The 25,742-nt window shown below is 41.8% G+C and overlaps 1 protein-coding gene across 16 annotated transcripts in view; it reads left to right on the top strand.

Moving 5' to 3' along the window:
* TTLL5 (tubulin tyrosine ligase like 5) overlaps positions 1 to 25,742 on the top strand; it is a 240,495-nt gene that overhangs the window by 124,829 nt on the left and 89,924 nt on the right. For 15 of the 16 annotated variants that reach the window (XM_074327194.1, XM_019733592.2, XM_019733593.2 and 12 more), the window contains one exon: positions 6,881 to 7,035. The exons of the other annotated variant lie outside the window; for it this stretch is intronic. In XM_074327194.1, the coding sequence (XP_074183295.1) occupies positions 6,881 to 7,035 (155 nt within the window). The remainder of the gene's footprint in view (positions 1 to 6,880; positions 7,036 to 25,742) is intronic. 16 annotated transcript variants of the gene reach the window in all.

Genomic DNA, 25,742 nt, shown 5'->3' with positions numbered 1-25,742 from the left:
CACCTTCTGGAAGCCTTAAATTTTCCTGCTTGTCTGGGTGTCTTGTCTCACTTAAGAGCACCAGTTCCTCCATGGCTTGAGGACGGGGGCCACAGTTTAATCTGTATGTACCCTCCGGACTTCACCCAAGGCCTTGCCTATGATCGGCAGTACAGAGAATAGTTCCTAACTGCGTTTTGAGGTTTGGGCCTTTTCGAGCATCAGGACTGCGGCATTTCTAGACGGTGCCAGCTAGGGTAGCAGTGATCTGGTTAGGCCTGGCCCCGGGCCCCCTTTGGACACCAAAAAGTTATGCACCTGGGTGGGTGACGGGTGGTGGGCATTTTCTGGGAAGCCACCGGGGCAGTCCCATCATATTTTAGTTACAGCACTGACAGCAGTGCTGCTTCAGCCAACAGCGGGAACAAGCAATAACACTTGGGCAGGCCAGCCGCCGGATATTGGCTCCCTCTCTGTGTTCCTCCTACCCCCTTTTCAATCCATCACCTGTATTTATTCCCGCTGTAATTTAAACACCTGTTTAGATGGAATGTGTGCAATGTGTCCCTACCCCACACATTCAGATATTTGCTCACCTGCCTTATTCGGAAGGCTGGCTCTAAAATAAACAGTGTGTTGGTACTGAAAGAAAAAAATGCACTGAGGTCACCGTGGCAGTGGCCATGAGGAAGGGACGGGAGTGGAACCTGTGGATGAGCCGCTCCGGGAGAGTGGGAGCACAGGAAGAGGAGGAGGAGCAAGAGGACCTAAGGGGGTGAAACATCTGCCTAAGGCGTAGGTCTGGTGGGACCCTGTGACTGGGTTTTCCCACAGGCAATCAGTCACTTACCTAACCAGCGAGAGGAAGGCACGAGTGGAAGAATATTTAACAAGCTGATTGTTTGTTAGGCTTAAATTTCTTGGTTTATTTTTAATTACCACTGTTTCTCATGGCTGCATGAGACTTGGAAGTAGATTTGGAATCTTTTGAAGCGTGTTTTAAACTGTTTTATCCACTTTTGCATCTTTGGCATATTAAGTGATTACTCACGTTAATGTTTGAACATCCAGACAACATTGAGAAATAGTAAAACCTTCAAGTTCCTTGTAGAATTATTTTCCCTGTTCCTTCCCCTTGGTTGTTTTCTATCTTGCTTCTCACCACAGCAGGGCATTTTTGCCGATTTTGGGAAGGCCCCTTGAGCTCTGGGAAGGAGAACCACTGAATGGGTGCTCTTCCCTGTTCTTTCCTTTCTGCCACCCCCTAGAACAAGTGCTTCTCCAGTGTTAAGACGTACGTGACTTACCCTGGAACTTGTCAAGTGCAGATTTTGGTTCACTGGGGCTGAGGGTAGGCCGAGAGTCTGCGTTTTTAGCAAGCTCCCGGGAAGTACAGCTGCTGCTGGTCCATGATGGAATTGTAAGTTCCAGTGGGAGTAACACAGTGGTGAAAACTACAAGATACGGGAGATATTGCATCAGGAAGACGAGGAATTGAAACTAGGGGCTGACATGTAACATTAACTGGTTCTGCAAGTTATTTTACCTTTCAACCTCAATTTACCCATCTATAAATGAGGGCAATAATTGTACCTGTCTAACACAGTTGTCTTAAAGATGGAAGCAGCACATGTAGCTCAGAACAAAGCCTGGCAAAAACTAAGTGTGTATTACATTTAGCTCTCATTAGTGCTAATATGACTTGGTTGTGATTATTACTGTTGTAGTGACCCTGAAAGGTTTCATATTGCATAAGAATCGATTATGGCAGAACATTTTAAAGATCCAAACACAGACTTGCAGGGTTCTTATACGTGTGTACTGTCTTTGCCACATAAAGCTGTTGGTACCCATTGTCAGTAAGGCATGTTCTTTGAGTCGTAGTTTCAGTAATTAACAATGGGTTTTAGTTAAACTGTTCCGTCTGTCACCCAGAGCCCTTTGTGACCAAAGGCATGGATTCATGAGGTGGCCAGCCTACATTTAGTAGTGTAGACTGTGGTTATTAGCCCAGAGAAGCTACAACTAGCCCAGTGGCTATAACATCCACTTTAATAGCCTATACTCCTAACAAAAAAGATGAGCCATCTATTTTGTGACTGGTGCTATGTCTTTATGGGCTGTAAGCCTGTCTTTGTTTAAAGTTCTTTAGCAATGAAGTAGCAGTCATCACTGCAAGTCAGGTATATATATGTGCTATTTTCCACTTTCTTTTTATCCAATCAAAGTTGGTTTTATTATGTTACTTGGAGAAATATAGATGGGCACAGAAGCAGATGTCACCTAGTCATAGCCATAGCCATCATCCTTCTGTCCTGTTAAGGAAGAGACCTCCAACTGTGAACCCTGATTGGTTTACAGAGTTTATTAAGGTCTGGTCAGTGCTGGGAGATTTGCCCTGCCCTTTGGTCTTTCCTAGTCAAGATAAGGTGCTTCCAGGGCCAAAATTGATGCGTGGGTCCAGTTTAGTTAGTGACTCATTCTGCCCATCCTGGGAAGCTGAAAGGAAGGACAACCAAAGGCTTTCTTAATTCTTTCAGTCTAGAGATAATTTGCTTGGACCAAACTTTAGCAGGACATAAATCTGTACACATAAGACTTAGCCAGGTCTGGTTGAGGCTCTAGAGTTGTGTTGTCTGAGAAGGTAGCCACTAGTAGCATGTGGCTTTTTAAATTTAAGTTTTATAAAGTTTAAAATACAGTTCTTCAGTGACACCAGCCACATTTCAAATACGTAATAGCCACGTGCAGCAAATGGCTACGGCTTTGGACAGTGCAGATTATAGAACATTTCCATTATTGCGATACATTGGATATACATTTATCACCCTTGTCACTTCTGGTTGATTGGTGGTGGCTTGTATGAAGGACTGTGTAAAGAAGATTCTGAAGCCATATCTAAGTGATCCCCAAAGTGTTTGATTATTTATCAGTAATGTATGTCCTAGGAAGACAGAGCTGGATGGGGTGGGGGTAATTGTGACATAGGTGCTGAGTGCCCTAGACAAAACTACAGAAGACTAGAATATTTAGAGGGGCAGGTCATTCTTTAATAGAGACAGGTTTTTTGTTTGTTTTTAGCAGGAATCCTTTGGAAAGAAAGGAGAAGCTTTGCAAGTTTTCTTATTTCTTATCTAATCTCTCATTTAAGTAATGGTCACTTTTGCTATTTCTCAAAATAAATTAACAACGATACTTTTTGCTTTTGTGTAGAAGGAAATCACAGTGGCTACCATTTCTTGATTTATCCATGAAATAAGGAATGGATGTTACGGGAAAACCCCGCCGAGAGTCCAAAATGAGCTTCATGTTCATGCCAGCTTTCCTATACCTGCTAGGAAACAAAACTCATTGAAAATGTTTTTTTCGTTTTTTTCTTCTTTAATGTCCTCTGGTCAAGGGTAACAAGTGGGAAGTAAAATTTGCAGGAAAGAAGGGGAAAAAAGCTGGTCTAGTTTGGTATAATTGATCCCTTTCACTTTTTTCACAATTTGACTTCTGTATCTGATGATATTTCAAAAAATTCTGATAATTAAGGTTAACTAGGACTATTTCCCTACTCATCTCAAAGCTAGAAAATGGATTTTAAAGCAAGAATACCAGTTCTGCCACTCTTAGGTGGCAGACCTTGAGCAGATTACCAACCATAACCTCTCTCTGAGCCTTAGTTTGTCCATCTTGGAAAGGGAGTGTAACAGTAGCTACCACTGTGCGTAATGGGTAAGGACTGAGATAGAAAACCTCACCTACTTAGAAGTGCCTGGCACTACTGTGGGAAGGACTCAAGTGCTAAGCTATATTATTTGGGAAAAGTGTACCACGCACACTTGGAGGACGACCTTCTCTACTCATCTTAGCCCTCCACTGAGTAGGTATGTGACGCTGTTTGATTGTTTGCCTGCTCTTCTTTTAGTTTGTCCTCTTTTGTCAAGTGATGTAACAATAGAACCGAGGTACTTCAAAGGGCTTGCTCAAGGATAAAGGCCATGGCCCACGTCAAGGTGGTGCAAGGACATGGCAGAGAGTGAGTGTTCAGTAATCGTTCGCTATTATGATGAAAATGATGGTGTTTAAATTAGGGGCTGCCTTGCCGATAGAGAGGAGATACACCAAATCTGATGTCTTCTTTGTAGTCACTAATCTCCAAACTATACAGTTTCTACTAAACATGGTAAAGTGCGTACCTTTTGTTTATTTTATTGCTGTTTCACTGTAAATTATTAATAAGCCTGTGTCATTAGGTTTTTGGCACAACTGATTGAGGTAGTCGTTGGAGAAGCTGTTAGCTGTCATACAGACCTTTGTCACTTTGTAGTTTTACAACCTGCAAGCCCATGTCTAATTGAAAGGCCTGATGTCTAAGGCCAGGGATCAGGGAAGGAGGAAGGAAGAGGGCTCATTGCAGGAGTGAGCTCGGTCCTGTAAGGAGTCCGTTTGATTGTCTGAGGACCTGACCTGTGTTGCCTCGGGTGCAGGAAGGAGGCCAGGCTCTCCGAAGGGCCAGAGAATGCTGCCATAATCTGCCATGCTATTTTCCCGATCCTTCAGGCAGCCTGGGTCTTCTCCCTTGGGTAATATAAGGTGGTCAGAAATGATAAGCCAAGCTTGGCTCCTGAGACTTCTTCTGGAGATGGGTTCACACTGGATGGTGCAGCCCGAGTAGCTTGTACCTCAGCCTCTACAGACACCAGAAATCACTCTTGACCTACGAAAAATGGCTTTTTTCCCAACCAAAATATTTGGGTCCTTTGGTGTGAGGTCCTAGGATATTTTCACTTACTGAATTCTGTAGCTAGGAATGCAGCACTATACTGTTGCTAAAAATGACTTTTTTTCTTTCAGAATTTTCAGATTTTTCAAAAATCCAGAATTCTTCTATTTTTAAATGTCAAAATTATTAGGTTCTTAGGACATTTTATAGAAGAACGCTTTTCTTGGAATTTACATCTTCTTACGTCACTGTTCTCCAGTGTCTCATATTCTACATCCTCTATTCAACTTTGTGTCCTCCCTCTTTTCAGCATCCCCTATGTATCTCATTTAGAAATGCTTCTCAAACTATCGTTTGTTTTCTGATTCCACTCTCACTACCCAGGTTTTAAGCTTATCTTCTCTCATCTGTATTTCTTTTTTCTTATCTGTATTTCTTATCCCATGTTTCCCGGAAAATAAACCTAGCCGGACAATTCAGCTCTAATGTGTCTTCTGGAGCAAAAATTAATATGCGATCCAGTCTTATTTTACTATAAGACCAGGTATAATATAATATATAATATAATATAATGTAATGTAATGTAATGTAATGTAATGTAATGTAATGTAATGTAATATAATGTAATGTAATATAAATATAATATATATACCCGGTATAATATAATATAATACCTGGTCTTATATTAATTTTTGCTCCAAAAGACGCATTAGAGCTGATTGTCTGGCTAGGTCTTATTTTTGAGGAAACACGGTAACTTCAGATTTTTCTTTTGGATTTTAAAAGTAGTAGCATGCCCAGTATAGAAAATTTGGAAAATATATAGGTAAGTGTAAGGAAGAAAATAAATCACTCAGAAATGGATGCATTTTATGTTTTGGATTTTTATTTCTAGTTTTTTATGAGTGTGTATCTGTGTGTACATGCGTTTAAGGAAATTTGGATCTGCTTTCTATATACGTAGTTTCATATTGTGATTTTTTTGTTTTAACTCGCAATATTAGCATGTTCCTATATCATTAAGTATTTTTCAAAAAAAAATTCTAATGGATATATAATATTTCCTTATGTGGAAGAGAAAAATTTACTTAACCATATTGTTAGCCATTTAGATCCTCTCCTTTTACAGTATTAAAATCAATGCTTGTTTTCAAAATCTGTTTACAGTATGGTGTAATGACTAAGAACACAGGCATTGGAGAACCAAAGATCCTGGTTCAGGTCCTAGTTCTGCCATTTCTAGCGCATTCCTAAGCCTCAGTTTCCTTCTTTGTAACATGGAGGTTATAATAGTACTTGCTATCAGAATTATGACAATTTATATGAGATGCATATAATGTACTCATTTACACAGAGCTTGGCACGTTGCAAATAGTCACCATCAGTAATCATGTGCAATTGATTTTAAGCATAGTTCCTAGAAATTAGATTATAGCACCAAAATATACAAATATTTTAATAATATCTTTAATAATATATTGCCACATTTCTTTCTAGAAAGATTCCACCAGTTTGTAGTCATATAAACAGTATAAGCACCTATCACCCCTTGCCGTTGTTAGGCCCTGCATTGTGATTATGGTACCAGTGTAACACACAAAAGTTGTATGTTGTAATTTACTTTTTTTTGATTGCCAGTGGAATTGACTCATTTTAAATGTTTAATTGGCTAATAATACTCTTTGTAAATTGTTTATTGAAGTCCGTGCCTATTTTTCTACTGATGTACATTTTTTTCTTTCTAAATCAATGCATTCCTTTTGTATTATAATTATTACTATTTATAACTATAACTTATTGAGCATTTAGAACTTTCAGATGAGGAAACAAGGGCCAGAAAGACTGAGCAGTTTGCCTAGTTTCTTAGAACCTTGCCTGGCGCAGAGTAAATAGTAAATTCTTACTGCTTTTGTTATTCATCTTTGTATTTTACAGGACCTAGGACAGTATAGTGCTTTGCACATAGGAGCAAAATAAATGCTTGTTAACGCATGTTGACACTAGCCACCCTCACTCCTGCTCTTTGGTGGGCACAGAAGCCAGCCTCTAATGGGTGCCTTTGTCACCGCCACTGTTTCAGCTCAGATGAGTCCGCGTCTCCTGGACTTGACTTGATTTTTCCCATGTGTTTTTAATGAACCTCTTCTAAAACTCTGTAAAATCAGGTTATTTCCCTCACTTCATTTCTAGGTAACAAACCTGAATTTGGCAAGTGGCATCATAAACAGAAGCAGTGCTTCAACTCCCCCCACCCTTCGGCCTGTCATCAGTCCTAGTGGCCCGACATGGTCAATACAGTCAGATCCCCAAGCTCCTGAGAGCCACTCCTCCCCTCCTGGAAGCAGGTATGTGAAGCGCTGTGGAGCTAACATTCGGGTCACACAGGGACGGCCTGGGGCCTAAGAGAGCCGTTCCCACCTTGAGCTCCCTGCACAGACACTGGCCTTGCCCCACCTGTCCCAGCCCTACAGCACTTAACTATAGGGCCTCGTTTTACTTGTAAGACAGTCTGTGGGCAAATCAAATGCAAAGGAAATATCTGATACCGTTCAGTAAGTTCACTGCTGGGTAAAAGAACAAGAATTTATGCTATGTTTAACCCCTGCCTATACTTAACATTTTCATATATTGACTTTTGATATTTTCTCTTCATCTCCGGATTCTTCTTATACCTTCTACTATATTGTGTTTCAGTAACTTTGGACTCTCTTCTTTTGAAGGACATAATATTTTTTTAAATTTCTTTTGAAGGACATAATGTTTTTTTTAATATTTTCATCTAGCTTATATAATTAAACTCCAACGGTCTCCCAGGACAATGTTCATTTGGGAAGTAGGAAGGAAATTTCCTTTATGTAGTTGAGAAAAGTAGCAGAGGATAAAATCCAAATAGATTCTAGCCATAAAGTAAGCCACCTCTGAATGAAAAAAGAAACCACTGTACTGAATTCTAGTCTCGACTCGTATTTTAAATCCCCCGGTATAAAAACACGTAAGAAAGGGATTCCCAGTACATCTTGCTTTAGCAGCTATTGAATATGGGTTTCATTGCATCTGTTCCTGAGTCTAATGAGCTGGAGAGGAATGTGACTATTAAAGTGAAGTATTCTGACCAGCTGAGACATTGTTCCCTCCAAAGAAAGAAGCTCTGCCATCGGTGTCCTACCCAGTCCACTCCTCCTTGCGAGCCTTCTCTTAGTCAGCTGGCTTCCCTGAGGTTGGGAGGGGTGACTGAAGAGGTGGGCATAGAAGAAATACATTCAAGTATCTCTGGGTGTTAGAATTATTTCTTAAGGCAGTAACTTGGGAAGCAGAGGCTCTGCCCGGGAAACAACATAAACCTCAACACGTTATATCACGCTCGGGTACAGTGTCTGTCATACCAGCAATCTCCGTGGTCAACGGTGCAACGTATCATCTCAATTGAGAATTACAAAGAGTCGAAGACTAAGAGGCCAGATTTTTCAAGACAGGACATCCTCCCTCAGAGTTCTCTTCTCTTCACAGGAGAAGTCTGTCATTGGGTGATTTACAATCTATAGTAACCACATTCCTAAAATATAAGTCGTAAAAAAGAAATTCTGTTTATACCACAGAGCTTTATTTTCCATATAAAATATGTCCAAATATTCCATTTTCATTTTACAGTCAGAGCCTTGTTTCTATGGAAAACATTTTCACTGCAATCTTGGATATATTATCTATATGACAAGGCTACAGCCGTTTTCCATACTCTACACAAAGTGTAATAACTACACATTTTGGAGAAGCAGGGTTTTAGCATTTGTTATACTTGTAGATGGAATGAGAAACATTTTTAAAAAAATAGAAAATAGAGCCTTGTCTTGGTGTAGCACCTGTTAGTGCTGAGGCACAGAAAGATGAAGGGATCTGTCAAGGTCAGAGCCAGGGTCCAGAGTCCAGACTGTGCTTGTGAGCTGTGAATGGCACATTATACGATTGGCTTCAAAGCCATTGGCACCAGAGAGCAATCCCCCCAAAGTTCCCTACCTCTTCTTTTTCAGCTTAGTTGTACCCACAACAACCCTCTCTTCTCTTGCTCTTCAAGCTTCAGGGCCCATTTTTAGGTCCCAGTCCAGTCCAGGGTAGCCCTGGGACATCTTCCTCTGCCCCCAGGTAACCTCTGGTTTCCAGGAAAGCCTGGAGGCTCAATTTTGGAGTTCCAGTTCTGTGTGGAATTCCCAGAGGTACCTAGGCTAAAGCAGCCCTGAGAGACTTCTCAGAGGTCCTTCCAGACCTGGCTGTGTAGTGGGCCCCCGCCAGCACTGCAGCGGGCATTATGCACAGCACCGTGCCCCAATTTCTATTTTTACTTGGTAAGTCAATGTTTTGTGGATATTTACTTAGTCTCTTCTTGTTCCTTAGTAGTGAGGGTGACTAAGTTTAATGAATAGGGGATTAGTAGCTTAGAGATGTGAGTTTTTATTACTGGTTTTGACACTAAGTGACCCTAAACTATTCATTTAATCTTTTTATTAGGTAAGCATACTTACATATAAACTGGCTTGTTTTGAGAGCTTTTAAATTGCCCTTAAAGCACTTTGATCTCCCTAGAAGTGGGTGCTAAGTAAATAAAAGGTACTCTTACTTGTTCTTCTACAATAGCAACAGTGGATTCCGGTGCTGATAAACTCTGATAATTCACTAAACTAAGGGCTGTCCTATGAACAGTAACAAGATGTAAAGAGAGTCCATTGCTGGTTGTACTTTTCATCAGGATTCAGTGACTTGGTAGCCACAGGAATGAAAACTGGTGACTCACGAGAACTCTGCAAATAGTGTTATTTTTCATTTCCCTGCGGTATTGCTATTGTTCTCAATTTTATGGATCACACAAGTTTTCACCAGACAACCTTGTTCTTCCCCCGCTTTTGAAACCATCCCAAATGTAGCCTCAGGGCTGTCGTCTCCCATTGGGTCAGTGTGAGCTCAGCCCAGCTCCTCAAATCCCTCGGTTCCTTTGGTCTGTCTGGAGTCCCTGTTCAAGCTTTGTTGTGGGAGAGGAAGGCAAAGAGCCCACGACTTGCCCAGACAGTCTGAGGCCTGGCCATGTAGCTTGCAGTTCCCTAGACACTCTGGAGTTGGACTTGGCCAGCCATTCCTCTGTTGTTACTTTTCAGAGGTAATAAGTGAGATTAATTGCAGGCCATTCTCCAGAAGAGAAAGTAGTCAGGGCCAAATACAGTCACATGTTTAGAAGCCTGAGGTGTGCCTCCGAGCAAGGCCAATTTAAACTTATACAATAGAGCCTCCAGGATGCAGGTACCCAGTGTTCGTGACCTCTTTTTCTTAAAGGGATCGTGTTTAGTTTCTAGATGCTGATACCTGGGTTTTTAAGCTTTTCTTTAGTCAATGAGATGGGTAGGATTTTGCAAGCTGCCTTTTAATTATCCATTTTCTGGGCACACGGGGAGTTGTTAGGAGCTGAGAATTGATACGCAGACGCATCTCCTCAGTACTGCCAGCCTCGCATGGAATTGCACCACGTGGGGAAGGAACACTTCCTAGGTGAGGAGCACTCTGGAGGTTCCCTGTGCATCTTTCTTGGTGAGGCTTAGAAGGGTTACTGTAAAGTCTTGGCTGCTGCTTGGAATGATTTGGGAAGGACGGGGCCTCAGACGGCTTGGCAGGAACCTGAGGCCCTGTTTTTTTCCAGTCCAGCCCTTCCTTGTAGATCGAGCTGTCAGGGAATCCCACGAATGTCTGGCTTCTGCCCCTTTGTATGTTTTTCCAGCATTTGTCATTGAATTATTTTTATCCATCTCTGGCTTTTTCACACACGCAACCTGAGGATTTGTCTGTTCCTCGATATTAAAGGTGGGGGAGGTTGAAAGCACAGCCATGAGTTTGTTCCTCTTTGTTGTGACAGGGCAGACGTCATGGGCGCGGACTGCTCGGCCTGGCCGGTCCCCACTCTAGAGAACAGCTGTACGTCAGCTTTAAATTCTGTACTGGGGAGTTGGGGTTCTTTGAAGCACCAAATCTTGGAAATTTGGGCCAAATTTTGGAAATTTGGGCCCTGCCCCCCTGCCCTCTTACTCTTCAGTAATAAATTAGAGAGAGTCTGGTACTCTGCTTTACATAATTTTTAGGAATATGTTTTTCAGAGATTCTGATTATAATTTCGCTAATACTTTTCTCCCTTTGTTTAGATTATTTCTTACCAGTGTTATGGAGATTCAAGTCTTGGACTTCCCATCTTTTTATTCTTGATCAGCCCTCAGAAATACTGAGTTTGTAATTTTTCTTTAAAAAAATATGTTCTATTCATTTCTACAAGTCAGACATTGTGTTAGATGATAAATAAAACAGAATAGTCCCTGATCTCGCAGAGTTTATTGTCCAGGATGTAGCTTCTGTGTTCTCAGCAGGGTGCTAGGTGCTGGGTAGGGTCTAAAACACTGAAGACATGGTGTTTGATCACTAGTGGGGAGAGGGAGCCATACACACATGGAACAGTTAGCAGCGTTAAGCAGCACATGTTGAGGATTTAAATGTTACGGCACAATTAGAAGAAAGAGTATCAAGAAGAGTACGGGGTGCCAAAAAAATGTACACAAGTGGACACTTTGGTCAGTGTTGCTCAAGCAGTAGTTCCCCGTAATCAGTAGTGTCTGGACGCTGATGGTAACCACTCTGAGCACCTCTTGTCATTGCAGAAGTCAGACGTGACTTGCATTCATCTTTTGTTATCGGTACATATTGAGTATTACAATTTTTTTTTTTCCCCAAGTCAAGCTGTTGTCCTTTCAGTCTTAGTTGTGGAGGGCACAGCTCAGCTCCAGGTCCAGCTGCTGTTGCTAGTTGCAGGGGGCACAGCCCACCATCCCTTGCGGGAGTCAAGGAATTGAACTGGCAGCCTTGTGGTTGAGAGTCTGTGCTCCAACCACCTGAGCCATCCGGGAGGCAGCTCAGCTCAAGGTGCCATGTTCAATCTTAGTTGCAGAGGGCAGAGCCCACCATCCCTTGCGGGACTCGAGGAATTGAACTGGCAGCCTTGTGGTTGAGAGCCCACTGGCCCATGTGGGAATCGAACCAGCAGCCTTCAGAGTTAGGAGCATGGAGCTCCAACCGCCTGAGCCACCGGACCGGCTCTTGAGTAGTACAATTTTAACACAGTTTTCCTTTCTCGAAATGTGTATACATTTTTGGGGCACCCTCTGTATGTAAGGATTTAATCTTGTCACACGCTACAACATGAGGGAACGTCAAGGACATTATGCTAAGGGAAATAAGTCAGTCACAACAGCACAAATACTGTATGATTCCGTTCATGAAGCCGCTAAAGTCACCAAAATCATAGAAACAGAAAGTAGAAAGGTGGCTCAAGGCCTGGGAGAGGAAGGGAGAAGAAATTAGAATTTAATGGCTATAGAGTTTGAATTTTGAGACCTGTTGTACAACAGTGTGAATATACTTAACACTACTCAACTGTACATATAAAAATGCACAGTAGGTTAAGAATAAATAAGGATAATAAGAATAAAATGGTTAAGATGGTACATTTAAAGTTGTGCTTTTTTTTTTAACCACAATAAAAAAGAAGAGGAGTATGTAATATTTTCAAAGAAAGCCCCGAAGTTCAGCAAAAATTATTCAGTGACCAAAATGGTAAGGTTTTGCTTCCATCCTCTGCCTCTGGTTAGGGGAATTATTCTGAACCTAGACCTTGGAATGCTTCTATTATTTAAAAGGTTGTTAAGTTTCTAGCAGAGGGGGCCATCCCCTATTAGAGAGATGTCGTGGGGTACTAAAAAGAGAAGGGACTTGAGGGTTAGACAGATCTGGCTTTGCCTTACTGAGTCTGTGACCTTGGGCAAGTTACTCAGCTTCTCTAAGCAACAGTTCTCCCATCTGCTTAAGATACAGATAATAACACCTACCTCATTAAACATAGTTACAAGGTTTAATTGAGTTGTGTATGTGAAAGTAGCCAGTATTGTGCCTGGTTTTGGTGTAGGTTCTTGATAATAGTTTTCTTTCCCGAAAAATAAAAAAAAGAAGAAGAAGAAACTTAAAATTGGACTTGCTAGGGATATGGTATTCCTACACCGGTTATTTTAATATCTAGTTTAGAGGAGACTGGCCCTCACCCATGCGCGGTGTGCTCCTGGAGCTGGAGCCCAGAGATGTGGCTTTTCCAACTGTGGAAGTGAAGGCATCAGAGTGGGGCCAACACAAGACTCTTCCTTTTTCTTTGACCCTTTTGTTGAAGGGTGACTTCTCTCTACTCAACAGGCCTTTCCTCTCTGCTATCTTCTTCTGATTGTTGAAATTTCCATTGCAGCTTGATGTTCCAGCCAGTAAATACTCATATTTTCCGTCTATCCTGGGGGTCGAGCTTTGGGAGAGCTTTTCTCTGGAGGAGTTTGGAGCTTATAATTTTGTACTTTATCCTGTTATATAAACAACACTCTCTAGCCAAAGAGCACAATCACAAAAAGAAACCACTTGGGGAGGGGGTGGGGGGCTAAAAAAAAAGAACTGTTTCATGTTCAGAGTTCTGTAGAAGTAATATTTCACTGCTTATTCTCCTTCCTTCTTTCCCACAGAATAACGTTTACCTGACTTCCCTCCTCCTGCGTCCTAGCTCTCACCATTCCTGCCCCTCAGTGAGACATTTCTCTTGCGCATGAGTGATAAAGGCCTGTACTTCTATCTGAAATTCCTCTGTTCCTTTCTCACTCAACCAGATTCATACCCTCTCAGGGCTCATGCTCTGTGACAGATTCTGCAGCTCCCCACTCACCGAGAGAGCTGAGTGCCATGGGGGTTTGTGCCAAGGCCAGAAGGATGGGGCTTCTGCTTATTGAAGGAATGTTGGTCAACTTAGGAAATGTGTCAAAGATAGCTGGCTGGACATCATACCAGGGCCGAGGCAAAGTAAGTTTGGGATGGGCCTAGGACCGGGCCAAAATAAAATGCAGCTCGCTTTGTGGTTTGCCAGTGTAACATTTTCCAGTTTAGTTTGCCTCCTCCCCTGCCCCCACAAAGTATTAAAGATAAACCACCTTACGTTTCCTTAGGATTAACATAAGCGCGCGCGCGCACACACACACACACACACACACACACAGAGTCATTGTTAGAGGCAGGATCCTATATTATTTAACTGTTCATTTTGTAATTTTATGTGTATCCACAAATGATGATCATTTTGGTGTTAAGAGGCCTGAATGACAAAAATCCACATATTAAGCTGAATGAAACTCCTTTTCTAGAATTAGGAAATTATGTCAGAATTAATTCATAATTCAGTTTAATTTTCACATGGTTTTTCTATCATCTTCTATCTTTTCCAAGTTAGCTCTGTTTACCAGCCTTGAAAGAGTTTGGAAAGAATCAGTGGTGAAGAAACACTATATCTTTTTTTCTGACTCCAGTAGAGAAACAGTGATGATTCATTCTGAAAGCTTACTTAATGTTGACTCGACAAATTTAGAAGGAAGACCAGCTGACAAATTTAGAAGGAAGACCAGCCGGCTTCCCTGAACCTTTGGTTAAAGAGCCCATCCTACCCTCCTGCCCATCTTTCTGCTAAAAGACTCAGCATATTACTGGCCAAGTACAACTAAGAAATCAGTGCTTTGAAAATAATCCCTAGGATTTAAGAGGCTAAAGGGAAAAACAAAACTCCAAGTATCCATGTTTTAATAAAAGAAAACAATAGCCTTGTAGCGTTTGAAAAGGAATAAAGGTCCTCTCCTCACTGAAGCCATTTTGAAGAGCAAAGTTTTGGTGTAGGTTCTAGTTTTGGCATAGTTGTCTGATAACTCGTACTTCTCTTTCTGCAAAAGAGAGAGACATAAAATTAGACTTGCTTAGCATGTGGTATTGCTGCACTGGTTAGTGTAGTACCTCATTTAGATACAAATGGCCATCACTAGCGCAGTGGGATACACAGTAGTAATCACAGTAGGGAAAGCGGTTATACCTAATACGGTGCTGAGGTGTACATTATTTTTATTGTGAAGTATCCCTTTGTTAAAGTTTTGATTACAGACCATTAAAATGCTCCTAAAGAAAGATAACTACGAAAAGCTAAACTTAAAAGGCCATTTAAGTAAGGAGCCAAGTGTTCTTTGGGAGACGCGAATAAGGTTGGAGGTGGGAGGAAGGCAGTATATGAGAGCTGAGGAATTCAAAATGTTGCATCATCTGGTAGGCCCAGGTGTTCATAATAAGTAACAGTAGAAGTCTTGTCCTAATTGGACCATTTTTATGCGTCAGAGGCAGTAAAGGGATGTTTTTTGGCTTTCATGCATTATCAGGCTAAGACTTGTATTAATTTGGCTTCAAAGCCAATAATCAATACCACGTTTGGCCTGGTTCTTAAAAATAAGTTTTACTGTCTCTCTGTGATGAAAATAAAATATGGGTGCATCTCAGTAATGTGATTACAATCTAGAAGGATTTAGAGGAGGAAAGCAGGTTTTCTGGCACAGCAGGTAAGGAAACCATAAAGGGGGTTAATAAATGGGATGCACTTAAAAGCTAGAGGAAATCAAATTATGTTCTGAAACTGGGTTCTACTAAGGAAAAATGAGTAGATGAAAGAATCTGCCTATATAATAGCAAGTATCTTACTAGCTGCTTAAACCCAACATTGACATTTGAAATACAAGCCCCCAAAAGAAGAGTTTTGTTACCTTCTTCTCTATGTATTTAATATAGTGAAATATTTGAAAAAGCGGAAAGGTGAAGCTGCTAATAAGTAATGTTCCAGCTGGGAAATGGCTTCATCTGGTAGTTGCTAAAGCAATATTATCCCGAGAAAGTTAACATACATTTACTCAATAAACCTTAAAAGCAAGGCAGTAGGCTGAACTCTGAAGGTGGGAGACAGGTCTCTGTCCTCAAGGAGGAAAAGTCAGTAGTCATTTAAGTTCTTAATGCAAGGATGTAAAACTTAAGTATGTGCTTAATTGTTGCATAAGAGGATTATGCTGGAAGTGGTACAACTTCAGTAGAGAATTCGATCACTGTGACTGGAGAAGGTGGCAAAAACTTCATGGAAAAGAAAGGGTAGATGGGGCTTGGATAGGCAAAGAGACTAACACTTATCAATGAAAACATAATTGCATATTTATTTTGTATGTGAGGATCTGTGAGAGGATCAAAGAAATGTCCACACTCCTGCTGACAGTTCAGCAGGGGAGTCTAGAGAATAATGCCCTGTGTGTTTACTAATTTTTTTTTTGCACGTGAAATCCAAAGTGAGTGATTAAAAAGGGGCATATAGGTTCAGAGGAGTTCACAGTTTAGAAAGGATACTAAAAACAGGTGGAAAGAGAAGACTGTGCAGAGGAAGGGTTTAAGGTAAGGTTTAGATTCAGACCTAGATTATGTATAGACTATCCATAGGTAGTCGAAGGAAAGGAGATAAGGGAGAAGAAAGATAATGTACATGTTGTTTAATGCGTTTTCAAGGGACAGTGAATGGGAACCAGCCTGGCTCACGCAGAGCATTTCTGTTAAAAAATAATGTATTTGTTAAAACACTTTGACAAATGCAAGTGAAAGCAACTGAAATCAAGCTGGCTCTAACTGCAAAGGAGATTTTTCAGTTCACATAACTAAAAGGTCTAGAAGTTGGTATTGGGGGCTTAGGGAGCATCATTATTCATATTTCCTGTTTTCTTCCAGTTCACAACTAAATGAGAAATTATAGAAAAAAATCAGAGAAAGCAGAATATTGGCTTTATTACTGCTAAATCAGGATAAATTGAAGAATGCAGCTTGGAAATATGGCACAACTTGACTCCTACCTCTCAAGTCTAAGTCATTCCAATGTTTATTGTAAAGATTTTCTTTATTGATATTTTGTTAACTTTGATAATTAAACAAAATATTTAAGGAAAAAGTAAAAAGACCTTTTAATATTAAAAAAAAAGAAAAAAAGAAAACCAAAAAATAACTTGGCCTAATTTTCAAGGTGAACACCTGGCTCCACTCTACTTTTCCAGTTTTATTCTTCTTCACACATTCCATTCCAGCCAGCTCAATGGATCAGAAATAAGTATATCTTCCCATCACTATGTCCTTATAGACACCATTCTATAGCACTTACCTATTAGCTCACTGCCTACTTATTGTCACTCCTTCATGAAAGTTAAGTTGTCTTATTCACCATTGTATCACAGTGCCTTTAAACAGGCACTTAAAAATAAAGACTAAATACTAAATAAAAGAGCAAATGAATAAATGGATGGACACCCAGCTCCTCGTCTGCGTTTCTGCATGTCCAAAGCCTTTTCTCCTAGGGGGCTCAGCTCACCTCCATCCACCTTTCTGCAGCCTGCCCAGGTCTCACAAGCAGATTTCAGTAGGATTTCTCTTCCTTCTAGTCCTCATCCCCTGGACTCATGTTCCTAAAAGAGAGAATTCAAAAGAAGCTCTGGCTAAGTGCCTACATTTAATTGCTAGAGAATGGATCTTTGTGGCTCCGTCTGCCCTACTGGACTGAATGAACACTAGGAGGAAAACCCTATTTCTTCTCCATTGAGTCTAGAGCTCACATACCCCCTTCCCGAGTCATCAGATCCTTGTGTGTCTCCTTTGGCCCTTATTCAGTTTTTTCTAGTTACCCGAAACCAAACGTTCCCTACAAACAAGAAGATCTCTACAGTCTGGGGGGTGGGAGTCGTGGGTAGAGACAGCATGTGGAAAAAGAAGAAAAGGCAAAGAGCCTTTCTTTCACCATCATTTTCCCCACCCCACATAACCCACAGGAGTCTGGAGAGACGCTCCGAGATGACACTTGCGAGCAAAAGGGCGTCCGCCATCTTGGACAGTCCAGTGTAAGATAACTCTTTTCTCCAGCCTTTCACTTGGGTTGACTAATAAGTTATAGTGTTTGCTGAATGTGTTTCTGTGATGTTTCATCTTTCTGATGTTCTTTATAGTAGTTCCTCCCTCCTCACTTCTTTCATTGGATAGACTTACTGGCATCCCCTACCTGAGTGGTCAGTATGGGGGATACATGTCAGGCCACCATCTCCCTACCCCAGGATCTAATATATATTTACCTCTGCTATTACTCTTACCACTTCTCCTTCTATTATATCATGGTTGTTTGTGTACTTGTCTTACCTCCTGTATTAGATTGTAAGGTTTCTGAGGGTAAACCCTGAGTCTTACTCATCTTTATGTTCTTAGAGTTCCCTGTTCAAAGTGCTCAGTAAATGTTTGAATAAGTGACTTGCTCAAGGCTGTCCAATGTGGTAGCCACAGCCACATGTGGATATTTAAATTAAATAAAACTAAATAAAATGAAAAATTCAGTTCCTTAGTCATGCTAGCCACATTTCCAATGTGGCTCGTGGCAACCATATCGGGCACATGTGGCTCGTGGCAACCATATCAGGCAGCACAGACTAGATGGTTGACCCAGAAGGATGTGATAAAGATCCAAACTTGGTCAGTGGATTAAAAAAATACAAAGAAATGAGTTTCTAAGAAAGGCATAATCTTGATTATCCTCTTAGGTTCTTCTGTAGATGTCAAGTCTCTTTTGTTTGGAGCTAGAGATTTACCACAGATGCTGTTCTTGAACTAATTTGTGGTCCGGGGAGGGGCATTTTCTAATGCCTTGGGAATCTCAACAGCCCTGAGCTTCTGTATTACTAGTGTCTGACCAATCAGAGCTGGGCTGACTGAGAGGAAAGGGCTCTTTAAGCAGATCCCAGCATTATTTTGTTTTCCGAGATATGCCCATGGCTAGATATTGGGTAGAGGTCTTGCTTCCCTACGCTAACCCAGCCCCCAGCCCCCCACCTGCTTGGCTGGAAGTTCTGACTTGGCTCATAGAGCTGCTATAGCCCTGGGGAACAGAGCCAAACATGCGGAAGTGGTTACGTGTACTAGCTCCCAGGGAAGCTGTGGCTAGCAGGGGGAGTGGGTGGGGTCCTGCCTGATGGCTTTTCAAAGAAGCCAAATCTTTGAAGTTTTGTTTTAGCAGCTGCCAGGTATGCTGTTTCAGCACTTTGCAGACTCTCTCACTGTGTTCCCATATCACATTTTTTCTTTACTATATGTGCATAGTATACACAATGGAGCTTGGGAGGGTAAATATAAAATTGTGGAGTAAGTTGCTAAACACAGCCCTCTTGCCTTTTCTTTTTACTATGACTCTGATGTGAAATAGCTGCGGTAGTGCACCCTGTTCCCCCTTGAGCTCTGACCCTTTCTAATCAGCTGCCAAGGCAAAAAGAGTCTTCTTCTATTTTGGGAAAGTGACAAGTTTTGAAAAACTGACTCCTACATTTCTCTGATGAATTGGGGCATCATTCTGAGAATAGACCATCTCCCTTTTCCAAAAGAGCAGATGACACCCCCAAGCATGAACCCTAATACTTTTGGTCTTGGGGTAAATTTCTTGACTATAGATCTCATTTACCACTGCATCCTCAGAATTTAGCATAATGTCAACTGATAACTATTTGTTAAATGATTGCATTTGCAAGTGCTCTGCTATGGAGGAGGGCCTGGGTATCTGGAGCACCCCTCTAAAGCCCCCAGTCTAAGCTTTCCGTGCTTTCTTGCTTAGTAATCCCTTTCCCCATCCAGGCTACCGTCACTTCAAACCTTTCCCAGCTGCCCCCAAATTTGCTCCTTCCTCTGAACTTTCCTCTTTTGGAGCAGTGTGCTGCCTTATGTAATTATCTTTTATGCCTTTGTTCTTTCTTTCCTGAGATATAAGTCTATTAAAAGCAAAGACTATATTTTATTCCGACACAAAGAACGCTGGACTGAGAACGGGAAGACCTAGGTGCCAGCCCCGGGCCCACCTGGAACTTCGTGACTTGGGGGTAGAATGTAGGACCAAAGCTCGGCCTAATTTGGCCATGTGAAAAGTGATGATGCCTGGGTTGTCACGGGAGCCCCATGAGATCATATATGTAAACGTGCTTTGTAAACAGTGAAGCACTGCACACACTTAGGTCTTTTCAGTATTAATAATACTTACCACGATAAAATAGTAACGTTTGTTTGTGCTGCTGATGATACACAGGCTAATCTCTCCCAGAGTTGAGGTAAATCACAAGTTCAGTCCCACATTACTCAGCTTGGCACAGGTTTAAAGCATTAAATGGTCCGTTCCAAGCACTTTCTGTCATCACCTCTCTTTCAGTCTGCAGGTTCTTCCTTTCAGACCTGTGGGGTCATTCTTTTTCTTACTAGTCTCCCCTCAGGCTCAGGCTGAGCTCTCTTTTAACCCCCTCAGTTCTAAGCAAGGTTGTCCCATCCCATTTCCCAGTTTGGGCTGAAGTTGCTGTCCTGGTGGAACCCTTCTCTCCTCAGCGTGGCCCCCTGCCCCCCGCAGCTCTGCCTGTCAGCAGCACCAGCCCGGGCCCTTCATCATCCTCCCTCTGCCCAGGCCTCACCTTCAGCACAGCTCGGGCTCCCTTCCTGTTCTCCTGTTCCTGCCCTTGCTTTTTTGCCGGGCTGTCCCTTCAGTTCCCCCTTTCCATGTCATGTCATCTGCATTTTCTTCCTCTGAGCTCAGACCTTTTTGTCCGGAAAGGCTGGTCCCCCTTTCAAGACTTTGACGCTTGGTACATCTCCACATCCCTGTCACTCAGTCTCCATCACCATAAGACATCTCCTTCTCTGAGAAAAGTACATGAACAAGCACTGCCATGCTTCATGCTGTCGTATGACTTGAAAAGTTTCAGATTTTTTTACTTTAAAGTATCTCAGATCTCAACATTTAAATGTTGTAATCCTGTGTTTGAGAGCATCTATTTTAGAAGCAGACCAATTTGGATCCCTCCTTTTTTCAGTCACCTACTAACTATATTGCCAGGGCAAGTTCTTTGAGCCTTTTATTCTTATCTCTCAATGAATATAAAACGTCTACTTCTTAAGGATATTCCAAGGAGCCAGTGAAAATTAAGTGACATAAGAAAAGCACTTATACAGTGCTTACCGCAGAGTAAGTGTTTAGTAAAGGGGAATTATTGTAAACATGTCTGTATTATCTAGCTGAACCCTGTTCTACAGGTGTTAAAAATTGAGACCCAGAGAAGTTAGGTGGGTGGTGCAAATTCTCATGCCTACCTGGTGATAGAGTAAGGACTAGAACCCAGGCTTCGAATTCTCTGCCCAGTGACTTGTCTCGATTCCTCCCACTCCTCACAGATGTATCTGTTCTAGTTTCCCTTCTTTGGGTGGAACATAGGGCTACTCCAGGGACTGGAATGTTCGTTGATTCATGCACTTGTCCTTTCAGCAAACATTGCATGACCATAATGGGTCCAGGCTCTGGGTGGACAAAGGCCAGCAAGATGAACTCACTGCCTTAATGGCTGGTCCAGTGGGTACGAAATAGTCACTGTGAAGAATAGTCACAGTACAGGAAACATGCCGATAGGCATCTTGGGGACTCAAGGAATCAGCTCTGCCAGAGGAGTAGACTTTGCAGAGAACGGATGATTGGGTTCTAACTCAGTGGAGATGGCAGAGACTTGTGCGAAAGCAGGGAGGCAGGGAAGAGTGTCCCTGCAGTGCAGTGTTGAGGGAGTGTGGTGGGCAGGTGGGACATGGTTGAGGATGAGATGGGAAAGCTCAAACGCCTGATACACCCAGCTAAGGAGATTTCATCCCATTATCTGCCCTTTTAATTATAAATGTCAAAAGAAGTGGTTAGGAGAGGTTTTTTGGTTTTTTGTTTCTGGGTCTTTATACCTTCCCCATTCATATTTGGCAGATTCTTTTTGTCATTCTGGATCCAACCCAACTCTGAACCTTACTCTGTACACCTTTTACTACGTTCCACACAGAGGCAGCCTACGTGTCTGTAGCTACTAATTTTATTGCGTTACAATTAGGTTTTCATGTCTTTCCCCAACCATCTCCTCTGAAATCAAGACTTACACATCTGTATACTCCTGTTGCTTAGTGACGTTTCTGACACTTAGTATCCACTAATTTAATGTATGCTGAATGAATTTAAATACCTGGTTCATAATCACAGAGCAGACTTCCTCCTGGGCAACTCGTTAGCTGATGCCTGTCTTTGGCACTGCAAAAATTTAGATGGATCAGGTCAAGACTTTCTCCTTGAACCATACTCCACATGCTTGCCATCTCTGGGGTCTTAGTTTTGGCTTCCTCCAGTAAGGAACCCTAACACTGAACCGGTCAGAAACCTGCTATACCAGCAGTTGTCACCCTTTCTGTGTTTGTAACACAATTCCATGTATGAGAACTTTGTTCAACACACTTGAAGGAATTAAAAGACTCAAAACAATACCCAACCCAGTGAATTCCACCCAGTGGAATCAGTATTAAAGTAGAGCAGTAAATCACAGTGTCCATCAAACTGCTACATTTATAGGAGGTCTGTCAATTAAGTTCGCGAACTCATCCTAGAAAAAGTGCTACATACCTCGTTGCTGAATATCACTATGGCCACATTTGAAGTACTTCCCTTGGGAAGCTATGTACTGACGCCAGCGCCTAGTCCACCCTTCAAAGCAATTTTGGAACTCTTTTTTCTGGAATGGCCATCGGAGCTGTCATCGTATTACCCTTGATGTCCTGAATATCATCAAAATGTCTCCCTTTCAATATTTCTTTTTATCTTCGGGTAAAGAAAGAAGTCATTGGGGGCCAGATCAGGTGAGTAGGGAGAGTGTTCCAATACAGTTATTTGTTTACTGGCTAAAAACTCCCTCACAGACAGTGCTGTGAGCTGGTGCATTGTCGTGATGCAAGAGCTATGAATTGTTGGCGAAAAGTTCAGGTTGTTTTCGTCCAACTTTTTCACGCAGCTTTTCAGCACTTCCAAATAGTAAACTTGGTGAACTGTTTGTCCAGTTGGTACAAATTCATAGTGAATAATCCCGCTGATATCAAAAAAAGGTTATCAACATCGTTTTGAATCTTGATTTGGACTGAGGGAACTTTTTTGGTCATGGAGAATTGGCTGACTTCCACTGTGCACTTTGACGCTTTGTTTCAGGGTCATATTGGTCCACCCATGTTTCATCACCAGTGATAACACGAACCAAAACATCGCCTTGCCTCTCCAACAGGTCTTGGCAAACTTCGAGTCTCCTTTCCTTTTGTTCAGTGAGCTCCTTTGGGACCATTTTTGCACACTCCTTTCTCATGCCAAGATTTTTAGTTAAGATTTTCCTAACTGTTTCCCTATCGATGTTTACTTGGTCTGTTATGCTTCTCACAATCAGCTGACAATTTTGACGCACAATTTGACGAATTTTTGCAATGTTTTCATCAGTTCTGCGCATTCCTGGCCGCCCTGACCTCTCTTCATCAGTGACGCATTGTCTCCCCTCAGAAAAACCATCCATTTGTACACTGCCGTTTTCTTCATGGCATTATCCCCATAAACTTGGACTAACCTGTCCCTGATTTCACTTTCTTTGATGCCAAGTTTAACAAGAAATTTAATGTTCGTTCGTTGCTCTAATTCAAGCTCAGGCATTCTCGCGACGGCACACAAAAACACGCAACAACAATAATGAACGCCACTCAGCAAGACACTGCCACATGTCGACACGAACACAGCTGAGACACTGATATACCAAGGTTATGAAACCTTACCGAGCTGTTTGTACAGTGCTGCCAATGTAAGTGCACAGCGGCAAGTTTGCGAACTCCTCACTTGGCCGCCCTTCAGGACTCCATGGCTGCTTGAGTAATATTATTTATTTACCGTCCTGACTAGACTATATATACTCACGAGAAAGTGTCTTCATATTCTCATAAACACATTATCTTTGTTTGGTACCAGTTTGATGTTACGTACCACCTCTTACAGGTTGCAAATATATCCTACTGGACACCATTCACAAGAGCCAGCCAGCTCTGCATTCATCTGGCAGACGTAGCTGTAACACTGGATTAAAATGTGTAGTTAAGTATATTTTATATACTGATCAAATTTTGCACACTAAAGACATTGTCTCAGCACAGAACAGTTGAGAATCTCTCCCGGCTTTATTTAGTGAAGGGGTGTTTGTAATCAAGCAATGGACCATCGTGATAGCAGGCCACTGTGATGTGGTAGTGCTTTAAAGCAAATTTGTCTCTTCCTTTTAAAGTTTGTTATCTAAGTCATTGCTTTAATTATCTATTGCTGCATAACAAATCATCTCAAAATGTAGTGGCTTAAAATAAAAAGACATTTATTATCTCAGTTTCTGTGGGTCAGGAATTGAGGAGCAGCCGAACGGGGTGCTTCTGGCTCAGGTTCTTTCCTGAAGTTGCAGTGAAGGTGTCAGCCAAGCGGGCTCCAGGCACCTGCAGGCTTGCCTGGGCTGCATGGTCTGCTTCCACGATGGCTCAGCCTCACGTGGATGATGAGTTCATGCTGACTGTTGGCAGGAGGCCTTGGTTCCTCACCACATCGGCCTCTCCACAGCGCTGCCTGGGTGTCTTCATGACATGGCAGCTGGCTGCCCCCACAATGAATGACTCAGGAGAAAGACAGAAGCCACAGTGTCTTGTATGACCTAGCCCCAGAAGTCATACATCATCATTTAAAAAAACTTTAATTTTAATTTTGGTTAAGTACACATAACATTAAATTTACCATTTTAAACAGTTTTAAGTGTACAGTTCAGTAGCATTAAGTATATCATGACCCTTCACTTCCAGAACTCTCTTCATCTTGCAGAACTGAAACTCTGTACCCTCTCTAAAAAAAACACTCCTCATTTTCCCTCTCCCAGCCCCTGGCAACCACCATTTTCCTTTCTGTCTTATGAATTTGACTAGAAACCGCATATAATTAGAATCGTACAGTATTTGTTTTTTTGTGACTGGCGTATTTCACTTAGCATCATGTCTTCAGGGTCCATCCATGTTGTAGCATGGGTCAGGATCTCCTGTATAGACCACACTTTGTTCATTCATCTGTGATGGATTCCTGGGTTGCTTCTGCCTTTCCGCTGTGGTGAATAATGCTGTTGTTAACATGGGTGTACAAATAGCTTGTGTTCCTACTTTCCATTTTGGGGGGTATATTTTTCAGAGTGGAATCGCTACATCATATGAAAAATTGTACTTTTCTTAAGCTTAATTAATTCACTTTATTTTTCCTGTATAAATATACCACGTGGTGTCCATAGCTGGAGCCGGGGCCCTCTGCACAGAGACTCTGGTATTGGTCTTTCCTAGGTGGTCAATGAATTCCTAATAGGGAGACTTGTTCAATATGGTCTCTTTCCAGAGGTTGGGATGAGCTATCTATAAGTCTTGAATATTAATCCCTTGTCAGATACTTGATGTGCAAATATTTTCTCCCATTCTATAGGCTGCTGTTTTACTCTGTCCATAGTATCCTTAGATGCATAAAAGTTTTAATATTGATGAAATGCAATTTTTCTACTTATTTTTGGTGTTGCCTATGCCTTTGGTGTCATTTCCAAGAAATCATTTCCCAACCCAATGTTCTGAAGCTTTTGCCCCGTGTTTTCTTCTAAGAGTTTTATAGTTTTAGCGCTTAACATTTAGGTCTTGCAACTACGCTGTCATTTTTGCTGGATGCTGTTGTTTACACATGTATGAAGTAGAGCTGCATGCCAGCTCCATTCAGTGTGGGAGGGACTTGCACAAGGAGACGAATACCAACAGGTGGGGATTTGGGGGCCATTTCAAAGATTGGTTCCCACCATAATTTAGGTGCATAAGATTCGAAAGTTAAGTAATTCTATAAGGTTTATCATGAAAATGGGAATCCCATGGCCCTTCTCTTCTCACTGCTACCCCAGAGATAACTGCCTTCAGCATTTTCTTTTTTTTAGCTGTTTTTTCTGTTATTTACCTTCATATTTCTAAATCATATGTTTATTCTGCCACTTGGGGCTTTTCATATTATATATCCTTTATTAACTTCCTGTCAGAAGATGGAAGTTTACCGTTCTTGGACTGTTTCCTGCTCTCTCTCTCTCTCTCTCTCTCTCTGTCTCTCTCTCTCTTCCCTTCCGCCAATCGTTGCGTTAGATGCAGTGTAGTATAATTATTGGTTAGATCAGTGTTCACTGTTTTCATTATCACA

This window comes from Rhinolophus sinicus, linkage group LG03 (assembly GCF_036562045.2).
Source record: "Rhinolophus sinicus isolate RSC01 linkage group LG03, ASM3656204v1, whole genome shotgun sequence".
NCBI classification, from domain to species: domain Eukaryota; kingdom Metazoa; phylum Chordata; class Mammalia; order Chiroptera; family Rhinolophidae; genus Rhinolophus; species Rhinolophus sinicus.
This window is presented reverse-complemented; position numbering and strand designations above follow the sequence as displayed.